Source organism: Pieris napi, chromosome 22, assembly GCF_905475465.1.
Source record: "Pieris napi chromosome 22, ilPieNapi1.2, whole genome shotgun sequence".
Lineage (NCBI taxonomy): Eukaryota > Metazoa > Arthropoda > Insecta > Lepidoptera > Pieridae > Pieris > Pieris napi.
In genome coordinates this window covers 3,681,657-3,707,144 of record NC_062255.1, presented here as the reverse complement: position 1 = coordinate 3,707,144, position 25,488 = coordinate 3,681,657, and the positions used below count along the sequence as shown (strand labels likewise).

The 25,488-nt window shown below is 32.1% G+C and overlaps 2 protein-coding genes across 2 annotated transcripts in view; one reads left to right on the top strand and one right to left on the bottom strand.

Annotated features, from left to right (window-relative positions):
- LOC125060684 (transcription factor hamlet-like) overlaps positions 1-25,488 on the top strand; it is a 106,048-nt gene that overhangs the window by 67,814 nt on the left and 12,746 nt on the right. The window lies entirely within an intron of this gene.
- Positions 7,117-9,013, bottom strand: LOC125060683. The gene has a single exon (XM_047665678.1). The coding sequence runs from the start codon at positions 8,814-8,816 to the stop codon at positions 7,125-7,127; it is 1,692 nt and encodes a 563-aa protein (XP_047521634.1). The 5' UTR covers positions 8,817-9,013; the 3' UTR covers positions 7,117-7,124.

The window sequence follows — 25,488 nt, the reverse complement described above, 5'->3', positions numbered from 1 at the left end:
AATTGACAGAGTCAGTTGGAAAAAGCTGGAGGAGGCCTTTACCCGTGAAGGGCTTCCGATCGACGGTACTGAAGGAAGCTAGAATATAGAATAACAAGTAAAAGAAAAAAAATGTAAAATAATCTAAGCTGTGTATAATAATTTGTTGTTTTCGTAATTATTATTAAAACATTAGAAAAGAGGGTGAGGGTAGTACAACAGTTTTATTGTACGTGATTAATGCTCGAAGATACCTGAGAAACTGTCAAGTGTAGATCAAAAAGTTGTCAGTTTATAGCATTAAAGGCTACCTATAAAAAAAAAAAAATTAAAAATCATCAAATTCACGTAGGTAACACAATGTACACTTGTGATGCGTCATTTAAGAAATACATATTAATGCTTCTAATTTTACATTTACTGCCAGTTCTCAGATCAAGGGCGTAGAACGGAAGAGAAGAACTGGCAATAAACTCTCCGCCACTCTTTTTAATCGCCATGTTTTTTTTTTTTTTACACAACGTTTGTAAGGAGCTGCAACCATTACACCATGTTCCACATGACATCTTATAAACAAATACACTGGATGAAGGCATTGTATCTCACATTCTATTTAATTGTCCCAAACTAAGCTATCCTCTCTATGACGTTCTTCCCCGTAAAATCCCCCGTCCTTTAAGTGTTAAATGTTTGTTAATGTTTGTGTTTAGTCCATATTGTAGATTTTTATTTAAATATATAGAAAGCAATAAAATTAAAGCGTCATATAAAAATAAATAGGAAACAGTATTTAATAATGTTATTATTACTCACTCATGTTGTCTGCGCCGTCTTAAAACTAACAATCTAGGAATTGCAACTATTTTTTTTTGTTTAGGTGCATATTCAAAATTAACTTAATTATTATTTTCACCGATCAATCTCCATGCATTCTCCATCTACACGACACTGGCGAAGTACCTTGTGCCCAGTTGGCACAAATAAAATCCATAAAAAAAAAATAAAAAAAAAAAAATACACGGACCTGTTAGGAGTCACGGGATACATATAACGGAAGCGTATTTGTCACAAAATTTGTAAATTGATAAACTTTTTACTGTATTTATCTTATCACTGTCGTTAAATTCCTTCTTACCGGCCATTATCATTTGCTTTCATTATTATGGTTATCGCAATTTTGGAAATAATTATTTTAAATTCATTGACAGCTCGATGTTCGTACTTCGAAAGTCACTTCGTTCGATATCAAATAAATTGTATTTTTAATTGTTGCGTTCAATTCATAGTCTTAAATTCAATAAGTTTCGTATATTATTGTTGATATTTTATTTATATTTACAACGTAGAATAAAAAACAGTAGTTATTTTTTTATACTTTTGCAATTGATGGTCCATTACGTTTTTTTTTTAAATGTATGTTTTTGTATAAATAAATAAATACGATTATATGATTTACGAATAATAAGGCACTAAGCCAGTAGCTAAATTACATCTTTACCAAACAGATTTATGATTTAAAAAAATCCATCCATAAAATCTCCAATCACACTATATCGTTTCGTCATAGTATAGATACATATATACATTAAATTTTAATGAACAAGGGCGACGGTTAATTTTTAAATTTAATAGCCTAATAGTGTTTTGTTTTTTTTTTATACGGAGCAAACAAGCAGGATTAAGTGATGAGTGAGCCTATGGACACACTCAATGCCAGAGTGCCTTGCCGAATTTTAAAGTTGGTACGCTCTTTTCTTGATGGACCCAATGTCGAATTGGTTCGGAAATACTTCTGCTGTTTCTATATAGTACCATAGCTTCCATATCAAAAGAAGTCCTCGGCCACGACTATCTCTAGCCGCAAAAGCTACCAAAGTAGGAAATGTGTTTACAGAGAACAAGAGGTTTAGGTTTCAATATGGTTTAAACAAATATTGTGAAAAGTCTTGTCAAATCAATCAATATAATTAATACGCTAGTAAAGCTTCGAAAGTATTTCATAACATAAATAGCAAAATCAGTCATTATTTATTAATTGTAAATAAAAAGAATACCGACGTTCATTAGACTACGATTGCATATGCAAATTTAAAAAAGTGTTTTATTGGTGTTTTTATGACTTATCAGCAAATATATTTCAATTCGAACAAGACGCTATACGTCAATCAATCTTACAACTTTATTTATTGATTTATGCTTCTCAAATAGAAACTAGATATGACTTCCGGCGCTATTAATGCAAAATTTATTTGAACATTATATTAAAATGCAATATATATATGTTTACCGAAACATACATACTGATTCTAACTTTTAAAATAGAAACGGCCTCTAATTTTGCAATATCCAGCGTCGAGAGTTGGAAAACACTTTAAAAATCAAAGTTATTTAAATAATAGTAATAGAGGAAGATATACACATATATAAACATATTTAATTACCCCTTTTACATTTATAACTTAAACACAAATTTGTTACAACTAAATTCGTTTAATTTAGCACAACTATATAAAGCCTTAAAGGCTTTTTTTATTTCTATAAATTTGAACTTTGAACTTCAAGACCACAGAAAGTCTTTCAAAATATAAATTAACCTTTCATTCATGCCCTTATTCGAGTTTTAACTTCAAAATTCGCTGAACATGATTGATGATGTATTGATTTTATACTTTATTGAACTGGAAATGTATTCCCATTTGTTAATTAATCGTCAGATGCTCGGCTGCACATTAAATACAATGTTGATCATTATCGTGTATAGCAATTAACTGTATGTACATCAGTGTAAGTCACCTGTGAGTGTTTATTTAAAATATGATTGCTTTTATTTATATCCATTTTGATATTAATCACTTTTAGTGTCGAGATGTAACGAACACTCAATATCAAATGAATCTTCGCCGAGATTTAAAACGAAGTATACAGATGTTTGGTGCTGAATATTCCTTACAAACGTTGCGTAAAAAAACATGGCGATTAAAAAGAGTGGCGGAGAGTTTATTGCCAGTTCTTCTCTTCCGTTCTACGCCCTTGATTTGAGAACTGGCACTAAATGTAATGTTAGAAGCATTTCATATACATTAATTTTTTTTGACGATCATAAGTGTACATTGTGTTACCTAAATGATTAAATGATTTTTAAATTTGTATTTAAAAGAATGTCGGACAAACAAATTAGTAACTACATATAGTTCCTTTTATAATATAAAATTTTAAGTTTAGTCCTTATAAATTAACATTCTGTAATACATTTGTGAATACATTATATATATAAAAAATAAGTAAAAATAGTTGATTATATGTACAAGAATTTGCCTGGAGGAGTATTTTGATAGTTTAGAATCAGGTTATATGAGAGGCGCTGGACAGAAACCGATGGAAACAGATTGTCCACTCCATGTGTTTCCTTGCTGACCACGACATGAGCTACCAACTGAAGAGAGAGAATAGGATATATATGTAGACTGTAAATTATGAATAACCCTCCACTAAAACAAATGACAAACACACAAATCATTGAACTGCGTTTTTACCGCAATGGTTTCCGATCTTGAATTCATCCGGTGACGATGACTGGTCTCCGGATGTATCTATATTGATGGGACCAGTTATGCGATCAGGGCTCTGCGAATTTCACCTCCGCATCACAACCAGTTTAATTGCATATTATGCACGTAGACATAATTGCCCTTTTAAATCACATTCTCCCTTTTAATCAACATGTGCCAAGTGCAAAGAAACCGTTATGTTTACGATTAATTAAATTATCGTGCTGTAATGGGACTACTTTGCGGTTTTATTTAGTAAATCAATGGTTTTAAGACGTTTTTTTGCAGGCATTATACTGAAAGGTAAATTATTATTTTGGACTTTAGTTTTGTACTTAATTTTTCATTGTTATTTGTAGTTTTATTTTGGTTATTAAGTTATGTATTTCTTGCACTTTAACTGTTGCTTGGAAGATATCGCTCATAAGCGATAAGACCGCCCGTATCTTTACAACTTTAGGAAGTTACTGCTGCGTACCACCACTATGTGGCACCAGCTGCCTGTCAAGGTATTTTAGCGAAGCAATTCAACTTACGATCTTTCCAGAAAAAAGCGTACCAATTCTTAAATGGCGGGTAACTTGCCTTCTGGCTAAGTTATTGTCCGTTTGCCCTATAAAAGTTCATCATTTTCACGAAAACAATATTTGTAGCCTAATTTAAACCATCATTACGTTACGTTATCAATTATTATCCTTGAAGAAAAATATATTATACCCAACGGCAATGAGTGCCTCTTTATAATCGTCTTAACAAGGTTTATTAGAGATGAACATTTCAATTTAATTGACATCTCGCATCAATTATGCTAATTACCAAACTTGTTTACTTACCCTACATTATTTAATTGTGTTTACGTAATCGGGGGGTTAGAAAACGAATTGATTCGCCTGCTTATCCATCAATGTATTATCTAGCACATAGATAAGGGTTTTATATCATTTATATTTAATTTGGATACCATGCCATACTGTACCATACTTCAAAAAACAAGCAAGCATTGAGCAAAGCAAGGAGTTTAAAAGCTGCTCAAGGTCATAGTAGAACCTAGAAATCCCGGGTCGGTAAAGACGGATAATAATATGGCATATTCATTTTTTTGGCCTAAGAGACCCATGCTATGCAAATGATCCACTTGATTCCATGCTTTAATATGCTTAAAAGTGTTACAGAATCAATAGATATCGTCTATCCAGTGTGTCATTTGATATCGCGCAACTCAAAATTAATTTTGATACAAGCATAACCACCATAAAATAAGTTAATCATGGTAATTCATAGTGCATTAGCCGACTATATAAATATACGTTCGGGGAGCGCAATTACGTCGTTATCTACCGGCCACGTTTTGCTTCATTTATAAGCCCATTAATGTGGACACCTGAAACATAATAATCTAACTCGGAAAATTGTTCTAATTATAATCCAGCTATAAACAAAATCGCAATCTTGCGCCAACGAAAGTTTTACATTACACTTTTAAGACACTTGCATACCGTAAATTACCGTATTTATAATATATAAGCTGTTCCCTGCCACGCTTTCTATGGCACATTGTGATTGAATGGTTGAGAAATGCGAAACAAAACAAAGAATACATCTCATATAAGTTTAATTTTGCAATACTTGTGGAACAAAAATGAAAAAATAAAAAAAAATCAAGAAAAAAATATTATAAAAACAATCCTCGGTGTGGAGTATATATCATGCTAAAATTTTCTCGATCGGTGCAGAACTTTTTGAGTTTTTGAAGCGTACTCAAACCAATATAAATTTTTTATATATATAGATATAATATGTTAAACCGTATCTAGTTTCAATTAATTACTTTCGTAGGACCTAATATCAATTCATACCGCTGCCCATGGACGTTAATAACGCCTAAATGTTGCTTTTTGAGAATTAGAACGCTCTTTTCTGGAAGAATCGTAAGTAAAATTGATTCGGAAATACAGAGAAAAGTTGGTTCCACATAGTGGCAGTACGCAAGAAAACTTCCTAAAGTTATGTGTTTAATCAATTTTCTATATGCAAAATTACCTCTTAATAAATAGACATCGTCGGAAATTGAATGTCTCGTACAAAAATGACGTCACGAATTAGGCAGAAAAAGCTTTAAAAAAAGATCTATTAAGCAATTGCCCGATATGGCAATAGATTCATATTTTCTAAATAAATATTAATTATATGGAATAATATAATTTCATATTTATGTTTTAATTTTTATAACAGCTTATATAAGTTACATACACTTCAGAGGCTGTAAACAGGCCCAAACAAGCTAAAAATACAAAATATGGCAATGTGAAAAACAAACCTTTAAATTATGAATAAATGTATTTTTTCTCCTTAGCATGACTATAAAATTCAGCAGTGAATACGCTAATAAAAACTTCCAACTCGTTTTCATACACTTCCTCATGGTTATAGAAGCGTTTATGTAAAACTATATCAGATTGAGCAAACTGTAAACGCGTAAAATGTCGGCTAACAAGGGAATATAGAATATATTGAGCAAGAACACGACAACGTCCATCGGAGAAATTACAGCTATTGTCAATCTATTGCGATACTCACAATATGTTTTTTTAATAAATAAATAAATTATATTTTAGAGAACTAGTTAGCATTATTACAAGTGTAGCTAAATAATTAAGAAGTTAATAAATATATTTAATCCTCATAATTGTTTTTCCCGCGTTGGTAGGTCTATAGACAAACTTCAATGTCAGTTCGTCAAACATCAGCCGTCAGTTGTCGGCTAGCAAAAACACGACAACGTCCATCGGAGAAATTACAGCTATTGTCAATCTATTGCGATACTCACAATATGTTTTTTTAATAAATAATTAAATTATATTTTAGAGAACTTGTTAGCATTATTACAAGTGTAGCTAAATAATTAAGAAGTTAATAAATATATTTAAACCTCATAATTGTTTTTCCCGCGATGGTAGGTCTATACACAAACTTCAATGTCAGTTCGTCAAACATCAGCCGTCATTTGTCACTGTGACAATTAACTTTCATTAGTAAATTGTGAATTTTATCATTATGCCATCGTTTTAAAGCGAATGAATTAATAATTATTCGAAAATTATATTGTGCATTCACTAACACATCTGTATAAATGTCAAAACTGTCAGCTGTCAAATTGTGATTATGTTTACGGACATTTCGCTGTGTTGCCCTTTTTAATTATTAACTGTTATCTATTTAAATTCAGTATCATAAAATATCTTTTAATAACTAATCAAACCACTCAACGATCAAGTGACATATAATATGTCGTCTTCCCTTTCCGTTCAAATTTCAATCGAGATAAATTAAATCTAGTTTTTAATTAAATTTATACTACGCACACTTAAGACTTAATTCTTATATAATATTATAAAGATCATATGGACGTCAAAGCCACTTCTTTTATGTGAGAGTTTTTTTTTTTTTTTTTTTTTTTAATATTATGGCAACAGCTTCAACTTTATGCCAGTTTCAAGTAAAAGGTTGGGAAACTACACGCGAAAAAAAAATAAACAAAGACATCAGAAGGAAATAAAGGGATAAGCTGGTTAAAAATAAAATATGTACATAAACATATTACATCTTAATATTATTATAGATTATGAAAGAAGATAATACATTATAATACAATAAAGGATAAAGCAAAAGGCAGGAGATTTTAGTCGGAAACGGAACATGAAGTGATTGTAAAGAATTCAGAAAGGAGGTACGGTCATATTGGGAACAAGAAAAGAAAATATGGTCAAGGTCACCAATATCTTCTCCACACTCACAAATATTACTATCAATAATACGAAGCCTTGCTAAATGATGAGGTGTACAAACATGTCCTAAACGCATTCTGGAAATGATAGAAGTGACAGTTTTAGAACTTTTAATCTCAAAGAACCATGGTCTACTGGGGATCCTGGGTTGAATTTCAGCATAATGTTTGCCTTTGAACTTGCTGCTTCTCAACCAAACATCATTCCATGACTCCCAAAGATGGGTTTTCGGGAGAGCAGCTAAATCATGACAATAATTAATGTATGGGACTATGTCTCCATCCTTTATAGCTTCTTTAGCAAGCTCATCGGCTTTCTCGTTTCCTTTAATTCCACTGTGACTTGGAATCCATGCAAAGATAACGGTGTAATTTCTTTGAGAACATATTAAAAGCTTATCACGTATTTCGCAAATAATAGGATAACAAAGTTTCATTTGGAAAGGAAATTTTTCAAGAGATTGTAGTGCACTTTTTGAGTCTGAAAATATGATTGTACTTTTAGATTTTAATAAAATAACTAGTTCTAAAGCTTTTAAAAGAGCAAAACACTCTCCAGTAAAAACCGAGGATTCAGGAGGAAGTTTAATCTTTTGAATTATTTTATGTTGCCAATGAATTAGACCAACTCCAACACAATCATCAACAGAGATTTTAGAGGCATCTGTAAAAATATAATCCCAACCTTCCCAATTTTGTTCCTCAACGCTACTCATGAAACGAATATTTGTTTCCAGAATATCTTGCTTACGGACGCCTATATTATATCTTATATCCGGATCAAGAATTAAAGAATTGAATTGTGTCATAAATATGGGTAATGATGGAGATCGATGAATGCGGCTGTGTAATGTTAAAAATTTACGAAAGCTTATTATTAGACATGGTAATGATTTGTGACGCCAGTAACGGGATGTATAAATAATATTGTTCAATTCATGCAGCCTTCCATGTAGAGGGTGGTTAGAAAACTGCATAGATTTGAACAAGAATCGATCACTTAAAAATTGCCTTCTTAATTTTAAAGGAGGATCGCAGCATTCTACTTGTAAAGCATTGGATGGGCTTGATTTCATTACTCCTGTCACAATTCTCAAAGCTTTTGACTGAATGACATCAAGTTTTTTACTTCCCAAGACACTTCCTCCATCTAAGAGAAATGTGCCATAATCTAAAACAGATCTTATAAGCGCGTTATACACAAGTTTCATAGAAAACGGATGAGCACCCCACCATACACCTGAAAGGCATTTCATGATGTTAAGCAGCTGTGCACATTTCATAACAACATGTTCATAATGGGCAAGTCCAGACAATTTTGAATCCAATATAACTCCTAAAAATTTAATTTTTGTTTGGAGTGGCAAAGATTGACCATTGAAGGTCACATTTATTATAGGAGTTGTGCGTTTTTTGGAAAATACGACTATAGAACTTTTGGAAACTGATAGATCTAGGCCATTTTTAACTAACCAGATATTAAGACAATTAAGTGAACTAGACATGGAATTGCAAGCCTTAACCACAGATTTATCAACGGAATAAAAAAGAAGATCATCTGCATATTGTAGCACATTTATATGGGAATTTATAGATAATTCTAAATCATACGTGTAAATATTATATAAAAGTGGGCTTAGTACCGAACCTTGGGGAAGGCCTTTAAAAACTGTACGCTTTAACTCGGTAATATTACCATCTTTCTGAATGATTAATGATATGTATCTGCATGATAGTAAATTGATGATAAAACGTATTAATAACGTAGGAACCTGTAGCTCTAATAATTTGCGTTGTAGAATAGAAATGTTCACATTATCATAGGCGGCAGAGATGTCCAAAAAGGCAGCAACAATATCTTCATCACGCGAAAAAGCTATGCGAATATCTGTGGTCAATATAGCTAAATTGTCTATTGTAGATTTTGACTTCCGAAAACCGTATTGACTATTGGCTATTAAATTATTGTTTTCTATAAACCATTCCAAACGATTCTTCACAAGATGTTCAGCAATTTTAGTTAAAACGGAGGACAACGCAATAGGCCTATATGAGGCAACATCATTGGTAGGTTTGTTAGGTTTTTTAATCGCTATAACTTCTTGAGACTTCCATGTTTCAGGAATATTACCTGTGACCATGACGGAGTTTATTAAATTTAAAAAATACATTAAGGCAGTATCACCAAGATGAGATAAAAATGAGTACATAATACCATCCTGACCAGGAGATGAATCTTTAACATGTGAAAGCACACCTTTCAATTCATGTAATGAAAAAGGAGAGTTTAAAGAGGAAGTGTCATCTATCAAAGACGATTCCAAAGGAAAGTAGATCGATTCAGCAGCTGATGGAGGAGCTAATCTGTCTAAAAAGGCATTTGTTAAAAAAGGGGGAAGTGAAGACGATGATAAAGATTCTTTGAAAGCAGATCGAAAACGTTTAATACTTGTCCAAACTTCTGAAGGGCACGTAGAAGGAGATAAAGAAGTACAAAAATTTTTCCAGCCTGCCTGCTTTTTATCTCTGAGGAATTTACGTGTGGTACTAATAACTTCATTGAGAATATCTAAATTTTCATTGGACATGTCCTCAGCATAGACTCTCTCAGCTTCCTTTCTTCTGCTTACAGCAACCATACATTCTCTATCCCACCATGGAGGAAAAGGAATCTTATTAGACGGATTTCGTTTGACAGAAAAAATCTGATCGGCAGATTCTATTAAACATGTAGCCAAAGCTTTAGAGGAATTGGTCTCACCACCGCTAACTAATTCAGGCAAATCATTTATTTTAGATTCGACAAGGATTTTAAATGCAAGCCAATCAGCATTATTTAATTTATATTTCACACGAGGTTGTCGTTTTTGATAAGGAGAGCGTCTAATAGGTGAGGATATGATAATCGGGAAATGATCACTGCCAAAAGTAGATGATGAAGTGTACCAAGAACGAGAAGAAGCAAGATCTGGAGTACAAATTGATAAGTCAACCGCGCTAAGCTTTTCATTAGGCTTTGTACGTCTGGTTGGTGAGCCAGTATTAAGTAAACACAAATTATGTAAATCTAATATTTCAACTAAACGTACACCATTGGAGTCAGTAGTGCCACAACCAAACATTTGGTGATGAGAGTTAAAGTCACCCAATAGAAGGAATGGACGACTAAGTGAAGAAAGTAAATTATTAACGCTATTGAGAATAACAAAAGAGGAACGAGCTAGGTAAATGGAAACTATAGAAATATTATCAATTTTTATGCCGACAATATTAATGGCATCATTAGAGATTAATGAAGAAAACGCTATTTCAGAAAAATTAATTGAGTTCCTGACAAGTAACGCTACGCCACCATGGCCATCAAATCTATCATCACGCAAGCAGGTATATCCTGGGATCCTTAATAGGTACCCTGGCTTCAACCACGTTTCAGATAACGCAACAACAACGGGAGAATGTTTATTTATCAAATATATCAAATCATGTTTCTTTGGAACAACACTCCTGCAATTCCATTGAATTATCTTGGAATCCATTATTTTTAATAACATTAACTGATTTAATTTTTTCATTAATAGAGGCAACGTGGGACGGTTTCAATAAGTTTGAGTTTATTAAACTAGTTAATAATGCTAGTATCATTTCTAATACATCAGATTTTTCTTCTTCTTTATTTTTGTGTCCAACCAGAGCACTGCCATTTTTAGGCTCTGGAACTTGGAAATCTTTTAAAACATTATAATGAGCAACACGATCATAACCATGTTGTGGTTTACGAGGAGAGCGAGGTTTTAAGAATATTGTCTTTTTATTTGAGGCATTAGTAGAATTATCACGAGATACAGACTTCGATGCGGAAGAATATACGGGTTTTGGTACTTCCGGAATTGTTGAACTTAATGCATCTGCGTATGAAGGCTTAATAGAAGAAAAATATTTACTGGCTTCGGCATAAGACATGCAGCTCTGAGCCATTTTAACTTTGATTTCTGTCTGTCTCACAAATTCTGGACATGACTTATCTATCGCTGAATGGGACCCTTCGACTTCACACATTACACAGTACAGAGGATCTTTATCTGACCTGTCACATGATACACCTGCATGTTGACCTCCACAGTTATAACATATTGGAGTCTTAGAACGACATTGAACTTTGGTATGACCATAACGGCAGCATTTATAGCATTGTATGGTAGGATAAATATATATTTCTACTGGAAGAGCATTATAACACATGAAAATCCTTTTTGGTAAAACTTGCCCATCAAATGTTAATACAACTGATTCAGAGGGTTTCCAAGAAACCGAGTCATTAATTTTTACCTTGCGATTCAAACGTCTTATTTTAAGTATTTTGCCGCAGCCTATAGGTACGGATACATTTTGTTGAACTTCCTCTACACTCCAATCTACAGGGACCCCGCGAACTAGACCCATTCTTGTTACGCTGAAAGTGGGAATGAAGGCTTTTAACTTTTTCGTTTCCAAAAGATTGCAGTTAAGAAAATTATTGGCGTCTTTATAATCGGAAAAGCCAACTACGCACCTGTTTCTTCCTATACGCTTTACACTTCCGGGAATAATATTATTAAATTTGTTCTGCTTTAAAAAATTGCCAAATGTTATTGGATGGAGAATAGTCCCATCGTCAGGTGAACTTTGAATACGTTGAACATGTAAAAAATAAGGGGAAACATCGGTAGAAACATATTCAGCACGGCCAATCGAACGGGGGTCCGTATTGGTTACTGAAGTTGTGGTGTTGTTTAAATTTCCCGCGTTAGAGTCTTGAGAGATATTTGAATTTTCCGTGTAAGATGTTGATGGTCGAGAGGATGTGCTATGTGAATTATTATTATTTTGCAAGTGTGGAGATGACGTGGATTGAGATATAGGTTTTGAAGTAACCTTTTTAATTAAAATTGACTCATCTTCTACATTGCATAAGCTTTCGCACTGACAGTAATCACCGCTAGAACCACTACCTTTCTTTTTCTTAATTTTCGTACATTGGCGACAAAGGCGCAAATAACGTGTTCGTTTACGACTTCCTTCACCTGTTTGAGATGATACCGAACAATCGGTATCCATTTTGTCAAATTCATCTTGTGAACCAACAGATACATTTGATCCCACAGGGAGATTCAAGCCAACAAGGCCATCATCCCCCCGACCTAGATCGGGGGGCTTGTTCATACAATATTTACAGAAATTACAAAAACTTACCGACTACACGATGACACTATACACAAATATGATATAAAGATTACATATAATACAAAAATTAAAACTACCAGCTTATCCTCTGCGTTTTAACTAGTAAAATTAAATTAAATATTCAACACCGTGAAAAATACGTCTACCATGAACGAAGTTTCCCGCGCTTTTTCATGTGAGAGTTCTATCAATATTTACTGTTGACAGAGTGACATATTCAGTCTTGACATTGACAGAATTGAGAAGTGTCACATTATCTATTATTTGTTATCAAAAGGTTTGGGTTAGAATTTATTTTCTATCGAATACTAATTGAAATGATAGGTTACTGTGATGGTAAAAAAATAGGTTAAAATTAATTAGCTTTTTATGTAGGTTGAACTTATTGGGATTTGAGTGTCAAAATAGTATATTTGACCTTCATTCGTCTAGAAGCTTTAACGGCCTTCAGTATTTTACAGTAAATATATGTATTTATATATATTTTACACCTGTTCTAAATTGTTGTCAACCACATCAGTTTCACCATAACCAGAAGACGATACGATAAACATAATTAACGATACTAAACCGTGAAATCGAATTATGTCTACAAATCATTTCGCAATCATCACTCAAGTTTAATATTGATTGAATTTATGAAGTTATTACTTTATGTTGACATAAAACGAACGTTTGATAAATGGTTTTATTATTAGTGTATTTGAATTATTAAGATCGTAACTTGCTTTGATTAAATATTGTTGCTTCGAATCTTGAAGAAGTTCGATGAAAACAAGACATAATTTATGTATGTATGACGTATGTTATTTACAGCGAAGAAATGCTTCCAGCGTCAAAGATACACTGCCACAGAGACCAAACTTTTTAAATTTTTGTTAATTTTCTATTCGTAAATTTATTAGTATTATAACACATAGTTATCTATATACAGTGGTATACTATATCTATGTTATTTGCCAAATAATTTTTGTTCTTAAGCGTAAATAAATTGCTTAGGCGGTCAGAAATTAATATCGATGTTATTTTACTCCAATTCATGGCTATTTTCATGTTGCGATTGCGATTATGAAGAAGTATGTTCAATTGATAAAATTATTTTCAATTTCAAGATTGCTGAAGGTGCCTGCTGCCCTGCTAGAGATATCTCTCCACTTTATTTGGTGCATAGCTTCCCTTAGCGCAGCTATTATGGGCAGGCCCGAGAGAACTGACTTGGTTCCCAGAAGGGTGGCGTTTTGCCTTCCTTGCCCACATCCAGCGTGTCCAAGTTACCTGGTTATCTAAAAATTACTGCGGTAGATAACTTCATTATTGTTTTTACCAGGTTGATGTGTGTTCTTCAAACTTGCGTGATACGTCACTTGTCACTTTGACAATTAACCTTCATAACCAAAACACTTACGCTGTACATCCAATCTGTGGAGAACTCATTAAATTTTAACATATAATTAGGTCTTAAACTGGTCTCTAAGTCCTAGCCTAAGTTTAAGTTATGTAGTCAACTATGGATCTGCTTAACATACGTATGCTATTTAGCATTCTTATGCATAAAATTAGCAAAAGAGATCCATTTGCATCTAAACGATCTAATTTCCTATCAACAATTTACGTAAACGCGCCAAAAATGTTGGAATGATGTGCAAATCCATCATCGGACTTGTAAAGTGATCTACTAAATCTAGTTCTTGAGTGATATGATAATGATAATATTCACAAATTTAATTTATATTATTTGAATTTTACGCAGCTTGAATGGGCTGCCGTGCGTGTGACAAGTATTTATTAGCTATTTGAATATTGGTGGGAAAAATAATAAGGTCATTTATTTTTTAAGACTTGACACCGTTCTATAGAATTTAAAATCCATTGGTGCATGGGGTCCGATTGGACTTTTAGCCAATCACACCAAATCACTTGAAATAGCCCCGGGAAAATGTAAAAGTAAATCTAAATGCCTCTGAGTGTGGAAGTAGAGCTTTTTTTATTTATAACAAGGGGCAAACGGGTAGGAGTGCGGGTGCGAGTGCGTTGCCGGCCTATTAGGAATTGTTACGCTCTTTTAAGAAGGACCCTAAGTTGAATTTGTTTTGCTGAACAGCAGATAGTATCTTCATCTTTACAAGGATCTAGAATATCACTCTTCAGATTTAATACCATATTTGCTTTGTACTCCGAAGGAAACCCATCTAATATATTAAAAGGATACAACTTGCGGTCATTTAATTAGTTCACATAGCAAGATGAGTATGTAAAGCAGATATGTCGGCATGTGCCATACAAGGCATAATAGCTTGACGTTTCAGGAGCTTTGGAAGAGAAAGCCGCTCGCTTAATTAAGCAGTAGCCCATTTTCGTTGCATTATGAAATGCTATTCAATATTGTGGCCATTGTTCATTCTCTATTGGTTTAGAAATTGTGTGTAATCAGGATGTTATTTAGTGATGAAATATGTGCCTATTTGAAGGTACATTTCAGTTTTATTTTTTTTCTAAAAATTTCTCTATATCCTTAATGTAAGTGTAGTTAGTTATCAATGTATATAAAAAAATCAAGTTTCGAACATTGTTATAACATGATATCTCTTTCTTTCTAATTCTTACCCTGTGATGAAATGAGACAGCTGAATGCTCTAATAAGCAACAGTATAATTGAACTATTTTAGTTTTTGTAAGAGTTCTCGCTAATAAAATGGATATAAATTCCGTCCAAACATAACTGACGTCATTGTTAGTCGTCTTTTAACAAATAAATTAACATTTATAAACAATTAATCATTTATATTACTGTTTTATCTGTTTCAAACTAGTCTTGTCTCAGGCGTAAGTGGTTGAGGCATGTTTGTCATAATTCATACTGTGTGTGTGTGTATTGTAAGTTGGAGGAGGTGTTCTGCTTTTCTTCTTACAATAACGAAATCTTTATCTATACTAATATGTAATACAGATGTGATAGATAATACTGTGTAAGGAGTAAAAACAGTTACTTAGTTATCGCCCAGATACTCCCAGACCCACCACAAAATGAAGGAGCAGGTTGAACAGAGATTAAACTAGGGGGTACCACATGCTTCTGATGTGGAGAAGCCCCTCTGGGCGTCCACCGTCAGAACATTCAGCATTCGGTGGAGAATGCACAGGCTGACTTTTTCCATTCCGGGCCCCCCCGCACACTGCGCTTAAATTTAATTTTTCCATCAATAAATGAGCAATTCTTAAAAGACCGGCAACTCATTGCGAGCCCTCTGGCATTGAGAGCGTCACATAGGCATGCCACTTTACATCGAGTAAGCCCTGTGCCCTTTTGCTTATTGTTCTATAAATATATTCGATAAATAAAAAACGTGTATGTACTTTGTACACGCATTAGAAGTTATACCTCTTTGGCGTAACAAGATAAAAATCTTTTCAAATTTTTTATTATAACGCTTTATCTAGTTAAATAAAGTTAAAATATCACAAAAAAAAACTAAAATGTTGACTATAGCTAACTTCAGGGTGTCTCTTGTGACGGTGTGCGCGCGCATCGTAAAAATTTACTCTCATCAATATTCCCTAACGCGCCAAAAGAAGTATAACTTCAAAAAACAGATGCGTAATGAGCGAATGTCTTTTAAAGAAAAGAGGCATGTAAGAAACTTTATTCATACCTATTAAATACTCAGATAATTCTAGGCTACTTGTTTTTAGTTATAAGTGATACAGGAAACGAGCCGGTCCAACGTGAATCTAAATTTAATACTGATCGTGATCTAGAAGCGGAAATTATTGATTACAGACTATATCCAACTGTTTTATGTGTCGACATTAATGGACATGCTTTAATTACTCAATTTCCCTAACACGTGGTCAGTAATTAGAGATATTTTATAACGAAATACACGACCTATAATATGAGGCCCCTGCATATCTATTTATTTAGGAAACTAAACAGATACATCACTATACAGAAAAAATAAAATAAATGTAAAACATAAAATAAATAGACACATTGGACATATCCACAAAAAAAGTTTCACTAATAAAAATACAATACAAAGTAAAACAAGACTGCACAAAATTTAACACTAAACTAGCTATAAAAAAAACAAGGAAGACACAAAGCTTAAGACATTAACGGTCTGTTTCACAATGTACGGATAAGTTCTACATAAGTTCCAAATTAGTTATTTATTACTTATTGGTAGGATAAACACTATTGTTGTGTTTCACGACTGTCAGATAGCGCTATTCGTCACATAAAGTCCATCATAAGTTATGAGTCCGATGAAGTGTCAAATAGCACTATTTATCTTCCAAATATTTTATGTGTTGCATAGGTATTTGGTACTTTATCCATACATTGTGTACCGAAAGAGCGTACCGATTCCTGAAAGGCCGGCAACGCACTCGCGAGCCCTCTGGCATTGGGAGTGTCCATGGGCGGCGGTATCACTTAACATCAGGTGAGCCTCCTGCCCGTTTGCCCCCTGTTTTATAAAAAAAAAAAAAAATTGTGAAACAGACCCTAAGAGTTTTAAATTATTCTTAAATGAAGCAGTAGAGGAGTGCGAAAAAGGGTCGATGTTAGTGATGGAATCCAAGGTGGAACACATCCTGTGAAGAGGCTCACGGAACCCAATGTTGGTTGTGTAACAGTCGAGTGTACAACACAGGTACACTCAACTGCATTGTTGACAACGTTCAGCACACTGATTGGTAAAAGAACCACAATTTTTAATGTGACAAGCACTTATAGGCAAACATTATATACACGAAGAGATAATACAAATATTTAACAAAACAAATACTAAGCAAAACAATTAAAATTACAAAAACTAAACAAAAACCGATTTGAAAGTGTGAGGGAAGCAACTATATCTCAATCTGGACATCGGTGAGCTTGAATTACACGGAAGAACTTTTGTGCAGCAAAAGTAACATTAAAATTATACAAACATTCCAGAATGAGGTACTTTGAGACATAAACGTCCGAAATTTCGACATCCATAAGGCCCTAAACACGTCGACGAAGAAATTAAAAAATACAAGAAAGTCCACCAACTTAGGCTACCACGTCAATCTAACCTTTAGTTATTTCAATACAATTTTACGTTTGTCTAAGTATAAACATCATCATATTTCGCTATTCCAAAAATGTCACGGAAAAGGTGAATCCACTTAATAAACGATCCGTATAAAACTCGATCGTAAGTAACAATCATTTTATCGAACCCAATAATTTTTATAATATGTTGATTTTGAATTATTTCCATAATAAGCGTTGCGTGGTACTTGGTAATTTTGATTACGAAACCGATTGTATGATAAAGTGGTATCGCATTTTCTCTAATTAAAAAAAACTTTTATCCACAAACAATTACAAAGTTATATATACGTAAGCCTTCCTCGATAAATGGACTATCAAATTTTTGGAAATCCTAATAAAACTATAGCTACTATGTGTCTATATCATATAACATAGTTTATATACATAGTTATTCAAACAGAGCAGGTGATTCTGTTCATTTCTGTGGTTGTAGCGGAATAGAATTATCTGTAACACAATTATTAAAGCGAAGAAATGCTTGGCCCATAATGTATTGACGATATGACGAGACAAAAACATCATCATTACCATAATTTTTCAGCTCATTTTTATACTGTAAAGAATAACTTTATGCTTATTTAAATGCGCAACCATCTAGACCGGTACGTTTATCAAAGTTCCCTAATAAAGATGGTCCCCAGATATACGTCAGTTACTTTATTAACTTTACCGACTGTCCTCTACTAGCAGTTACCGATGATCCCCTCATGATCTAGCTTGTTCCGTTCTGGTGCAGAACTGAATATATTTGGTTTGGAAAGACTGAAGTAGAACTAATTTGTTAGTAGTCTTTAATTATTGTTTGGCATGTATGCTGCAATTAAATTAATTAATTAAAATCTGATTTTCTTTATCGTTCTAAGGTATTGAATGCTTTTTACAATGTGACCGATTATATAAATTAAAAAGACAATTATGTTTTAATGAAGCCCATATATGAATGCTCCAGTATTTGCATCGATCTTCATAATCGGTGCCTGAAAAACACCGGTTTTCGATTTTGTATGTGAAATTAAACGATGTAACGGTCTTCGGGATGCGTGCCATAGTGTTGTATTATCATTTATTTATTTGCAACATATCTACGCCAAATCTCAATAAATAATATTTGAGAAAGAATAAGGAAAAAAGTTCTTGTTTTCAACTTGTACAAGTTCGTTTTTAAATATAGTAGTTTAGTCAAATTTATAAAATATTTTTTTCGCTTTAAGTCAAATCATATAAAATATTTTTAAAAAATGACTCTAGTTGCCCCTTTAAAAGGTAGTTTCATATGGAGAAGAATAGGCAGGAATCTCCATACTTACTCTTTTAAAATAGTTTGTACAATATTTTGTATACATTGATTTGATTTGATTATATGTGAAGACCCTGTACCTTGAACAAAATACTACTATACTAAAAAAAGGCACATTATTTTATAAAAAACAATGCAGCAAATAACTTAATCATTATGTATATACATGGTGCAACATATTTACATATGTACAGTATCACATACGATTCACACATAGGTCGAAAGGAGTCGGGAAAACTAAAATTAATAACAAGATAAATAAAAAATATATTGCGGGCTATAGTCGAGATTTTTTTTTTATTGCTTTTGTGCTGGCACCCCTAGCCTGCTTTATCTTTATTTAATAACACCGATTAAAATGTGTGCCTTTTTGTGACTACCAACTACTTTTCCGATAATCGAACGGGGTTTTTTGCGGTAACCTGTGTCATTTGTTATATATAATCTTAATATAGGTAATAAATTTTAATAATATTATTTTGATATGTTAATTAGCAGACCTTGAATATATTAAGGCAATCAAGTTGAAAAGGAAAATTTTTCTCGATATTTAATTAGGAACGTCAATTAAACACCACTAATTTAAATATAGTGTATCAATTAAAATACGTGTAAAATTATTTCTCATTTATATAAATATCACGAGTTTCAGACATTTAATTGTTTTCACATTGATCTGTGTATTAATATACTCTGCGTCCAAACAATAAAATCTATTAAAAAGGGAGTTGAACATTATAGATAATTTATGTACAATAAAACAAATGAGTAAAAGATATTTATAAAAAAACAACACAATGATTAATTACTGAAATAAACTGTTTGATATATTTTCAGTAGTTTCAGTTCATTAAAAAGTAAACAATTTTTTAATTAAGAAAGTCAAATAACCACCGTTCAATCTATTATGATAAAATGTAGAATTAATACTTATTGATACTTATTCAAAAAAGGTATTTACATATTTTTGTCTAAGCTAATAATTCACGCGATACTTTCACGAGATCAAAAGCAATAAACACGTCAACATCTAAGCACGTGGGCCGCATAATGCCAAAACTTACACAATCTTATTCATATTTGTCACATACACAATGTCTGTTGATTTGAATATTATTTTAGTGAAGCCAATTCCAGACTCGAATCGAAATATCTGATGTCCACCAAATCCAAATCAAACATTACAATGAAATGCCCGTAATGCACTTTTTTATAGAACAGACTAATGGGCACAGAGGCTTATCTGATGTTAAGTGATTCCGCCGCCCATGAGTATTGCCAGTGCCAGGAGTGCCAGCCTTTTAAGAAATGGCCCGCTCTTTTCTTGAAGGACCTAAAGTTGAATTGGCGAACGAGCCTTCTGGCAGTGTGTGTCCTTCTTCTTTTTCTTGCAGTTCTTTCTCTTTCTCTTCGCTTCTCCATTAGCGGCATATTCATCAGGTTAGCCTCCTGCTAGTTTGCCCCCTGTTCTATAAAAATATATTTCATGTTCGTTGAGTGATGTGCCGTTAAACTAATAACAATAAGAAATTTAAAAAAATTGGCCATGACACCTCAATCATGGAATTTTCTTATTGCGGAAATAACGACCTCCTTCTACCACCACCTACCGTACGGCCGAGAGGTATGGTACTTTTGGCTGGATGCGGAAAAGGCTACGCTGTTACCGTGTCTTGCCCCGGGCGATTGCTGGTGGCGCCGTGGGGTTTTAGTGGGTATGCACAACACCGAGTCCCACATAACCCTCCCCCACCAGGTCAACCATGCCGCGGGAGGGTATGCGTAACGCATTTACCCACGAAAAAAAAATGGTACTGAAAGAAGACGAAAAGACAGCGAACAAAACAGATTATCCATTCAGTAGCCCACCCGCATGTATCTATATTACAGCTTACAAATTAATAATGCAAAAACAGTTACACAATACATAGCCTGTGAAAAGCATTGGCATTTAGCACCAAATATCATCTTTAGGAATCAGTCAAGCCTTAAGTGGGCAGCATTGTTCGCCCATTGATACTTCGGTTACTGTTGCCTCATCCATGATATCCGTTACAAAACCTGATCGGTATCACGCAAGGATGATTTATACGAGTGCACTTTATATTTCAAACTATGAATCTTGGTAGTAGCGTGGTGTAGTTCGCGCTTTATTAGTAGTTAAAGTTATATATAACAGTTAAGTTATATGATTTAATAAAAACACCAAAATAATATTTATTTATTCACACTGTTTAATTGTACTGTTACGAAACACGTGTTCTAAATATAAAAAATACTAGAATATACAACTTGATCTTAGTTATTATCGATTTCATGCCACCTAGAACTAACTTCATTCTGTTAATTTTGTGTAACGTTGCGCGCGCATCGTAAAGTTTCACTCTCATCAATTTTTCATAACGAGCCTAAAGAAGTATAATTTCAAAACTAAAACCTGCAATGGACCATTTTATTTTATCGATAAAATGTCTATTAATGAAACATTTTTTTCTGTTTTTTTTTAAATATAACGCCATACAATAAGTAAGTATTAAATGCCATTGAGAACCCTAAGTTATAATGAATCAACCCGCTGCTAGCAATTATCTATCGCATTCATACATAATGACTTGTTATATTCTGTCATACACAGGTCAAATCAAAGAACAGGTGAGATTATATAATGTATGTTCACGCAATTTATAAACGAAATTATTAAAATAGCTTCATTTTCCATAGTTAAATCATAATAACACTATTTTTTCCGTGTTTGTTAATAATGAGAGAGATAATGACTGATTTTTAACTGTATGTATAATAAAAAAAATTAATAGACATAATTCTGGGTTTTCCTCAGTGGCTTTTAGTTATAAATACTTGGTAGTTTTGAAATAATTACGTTAAATAACAGTCATACGAACTTTAAGCCAGATAAGTGTCAGGATTTTCCTCATTTGACGATGAAAAACTAGATTTTTCACAGAGAATGTGATGGAACTCTTAACTAATAGATTGTTAGTTCAGACCTTACATTTAGTACGTGAAGTTATTTGGAAAAGGTAGAAGGAAATTGGCATGTTTCCAACCCAAAAATCAACCAATTTAGGTCTTAAAAGCTGATCACTTCACGTCTAAAAAGATAAATGATCCAAGCTACTCCACACACACATATAAAGCATTGTAGCCCTGTGTATGTTTACTATTTAAGTTGTCTGTACATATATAATTACTATTACATATATATTATAGTACATACATATTATACTATAATAAAGGAAAAAGACAGATCGCTACTTTAATCAAAACCAACATTAACATAACTCCACATAGAATAATAAATTAATCTTATTTATCTAAATTCAAGTTTTAATTGATCTAAAACTTGTACCAGTAACGAAATTCATTACATATCATTATATACCGGTTTTGAATAATTAAAAAAGTAAATCATATTCAATTAATATTTAGGTCACATGTAGCATCGACTAGACCTTGCGCGTCAACTTGTACGTTGTTTCCTAATGACATCGTAAATCAAGGTTCGCATCTTGTTATTATTTATAATAGAGGTCTGCTCTGATATTACTTATGCTTAATATTACCGTGTATTTGAGTTCTGTTTGTGTATTATTTGCGGTAATTATTAATGGATTAGATGTTGACGATGCTAGAATGTTTTTTTTGCTAGTCCCATACTTTTCGTTGAAAAGCCTACCCAAAAGGGTGTTCGTGTTTTGTATTAACAATCAATGAAGAAATTATCTGTCGTTTTATACATGTATGCCTTTAGTAGTTCCGGGAGTCTCTTGATTCGTTAAGGGAGCGTTCAAGTATTACGTAACGCAATTTTAAAGATTTTAGAAGCTCCTTCCCCCCATTTATCACACCATAACGTTTTTCTGTACCCCTCCCCCTCCTCTCCCTTAACGTTACGTAACATTTAAGTGACCGTTAAAGACACAATCATGTACAACATAAAAAAAAGGGTTGCCAATTAATCCCCCAGTTTTTTTATTGAAATAAAAAAATGTTACGTAACGCGTTGTTTAAATAACACCCCTCCCGCCCATTAAACGCGCTGTAACGTTTCAAAAGACTCCCCCCTCCCCCCAAATTGCGTTACGTAATACTTGAACGCTCCCTAAGGCCTGATCCTCGAAGTTGGAGAAGCAGCACGGAAGAATCTTTTAATAGCCCCATCTATAGAAGAGTTTATGTGCATTTATCGCGCTAACAAGATCGCTATTGTTAGTCTAGTCGACAAGTTGAAAATGGAACAAAATAGAGATACTACTCCTAAAATTATGTGCGATAGCTCATTGGATCCGGAATGACGTCTAGAAAAATGTGCTAAAAGCGTGTATTAGCACATAAAAAATTGCAAAAGTTATAGACCATTAAAGATGAAAAAATAATGGCATTTAGTTTTTTGCCAATATTTAATAAACTATTAATATTTAAGAAATTTCAAATAAAGATTCTGAAAGAAGAGGAAATTTCCAATAAAAAACTCCTGACTCCCAGAACTCTATCTCCATTATTTATAATGTTAATTTAACGCTGAAAATAGGTCTGCGGGTGACATTTTTAGGATTCGCGCGTGGCGTCAAAAGCGACTACGGCACATTAATTAATTTATTTAAGGTATTGAATATTTTTTTTTAAATTTGAAAAAATTATGGTGTGTTCTGAACACTATAATTAATTTATTCCCGTTGAAAATTTTACTTAAAGTTAATTTTTCAACAAGTTAAATAATTGTTAACTAACGAAATTTTCTCGAACGACCGTCTTAATTGTAAGTGAAAAAAAATGTTTAAATAATGGTCGTAAAAATATTTCGCTTCGTAGAGCCTTTCTTACATACATACTTGACAAGATCGTGCCATAAAAGTTAAAAAAATATTTATACTTTGTTTATAACAATTTTTTTACTTAAACAAAAACTTAAAAATCCATGTAATGATGTTAAAAAAAAATTTTTTTTTCTCAATCATCATATAATCGTTTTTTTATTAATACAAGATATTTATTGATTTGCAAAAAAAAAAATTCCCGCCATTTGTTGATAATTTTTTTTTAAACAAATTGATTAAATCAATATTTTTTAAAAAAATTTTAACACAACTTTATTACATTAAAATTTTTATGATTTTAAAAAAAAAAAAATTTCCTTAATAACAATTTTTAATTGTTTATAATCGTTTTTTTTTAATTTTCTATTGTTTAAATAATTAGTTAAGAAATTTTTTTTTTCCTAAAAATCATAATTGACAGTCTTCTATAAAGTAACAGAAAAAAATTTTTTTTTAATCAACAATTCTTTTGTTTATTAACTTACCAATTTGTTATAAACAAATATTCAACTTTTGTTTATTTTTTTTCTAAAACTTCTAAAATTAACAAAAACAACCATATATAACAAAGCATAGAAAAAAAAAATTTTAATTTTAAATAAAAGTAATATTCATGATAATCAAAAAATTAAAAAAAAAAATTTTTCTATACTTTGTTATATATGGTTGTTTTTGTTAATTTTAGAAGTTTTAGAAAAAAAATAAACAAAAGTTGAATATTTGTTTATAACAAATTGGTAAGTTAATAAACAATAGAATTGTTGATAAAAAAAATTTTTTTTTCTGTTACTTTATAGAAGACTGTCAATTATGATTTTTAAGAAAAAAAAAATTCTTAACTAATTATTTAAACAATAGAAAATTAAAAAAAACGATTATAAACAATTAAAAATTGTTATTAAGGAAAATTTTTTTTTTTAAAAATCATAAAAATTTTAATGTAATAAAGTTGTGTTAAAATTTTTTTAAAGAATATTGATTTAATCAATTTGTTTAAAAAAAAATTATCAACAAATGGCGGGAATTTTTTTTTTTGCAAATTAATAAATATCTTGTATTAATAAAAAAACGATTATATGATGATTGAGAAAAAAAAATTTTTTTTTAACATCATTACATGGATTTTTAAGTTTTTGTTTAAGTAAAAAAATTGTTATAAACAAAGTATAAATATTTTTTTAACTTTTATGGCACGATCTTGTCAAGTATGTATGTAAGAAAGGCTCTACGAAGCGAAATATTTTTACGACCATTATTTAAACATTTTTTTTCACTTACAATTAAGACGGTCGTTCGAGAAAATTTCGTTAGTTAACAATTATTTAACTTGTTGAAAAATTAACTTTAAGTAAAATTTTCAACGGGAATAAATTAATTATAGTGTTCAGAACACACCATAATTTTTTCAAATTTAAAAAAAAATATTCAATACCTTAAATAAATTAATTAATGTGCCGTAGTCGCTTTTGACGCCACGCGCGAATCCTAAAAATGTCACCCGCAGACCTATTTTCAGCGTTAAATTAACATTATAAATAATGGAGATAGAGTTCTGGGAGTCAGGAGTTTTTTATTGGAAATTTCCCCTTCTTTCAGAATCTTTATTTGAAATTTCTTAAATATTAATAGTTTATTAAATATTGGCAAAAAACTAAATGCCATTATTTTTTCATCTTTAATGGTCTATAACTTTTGCAATTTTTTATGTGCTAATACACGCTTTTAGCACATTT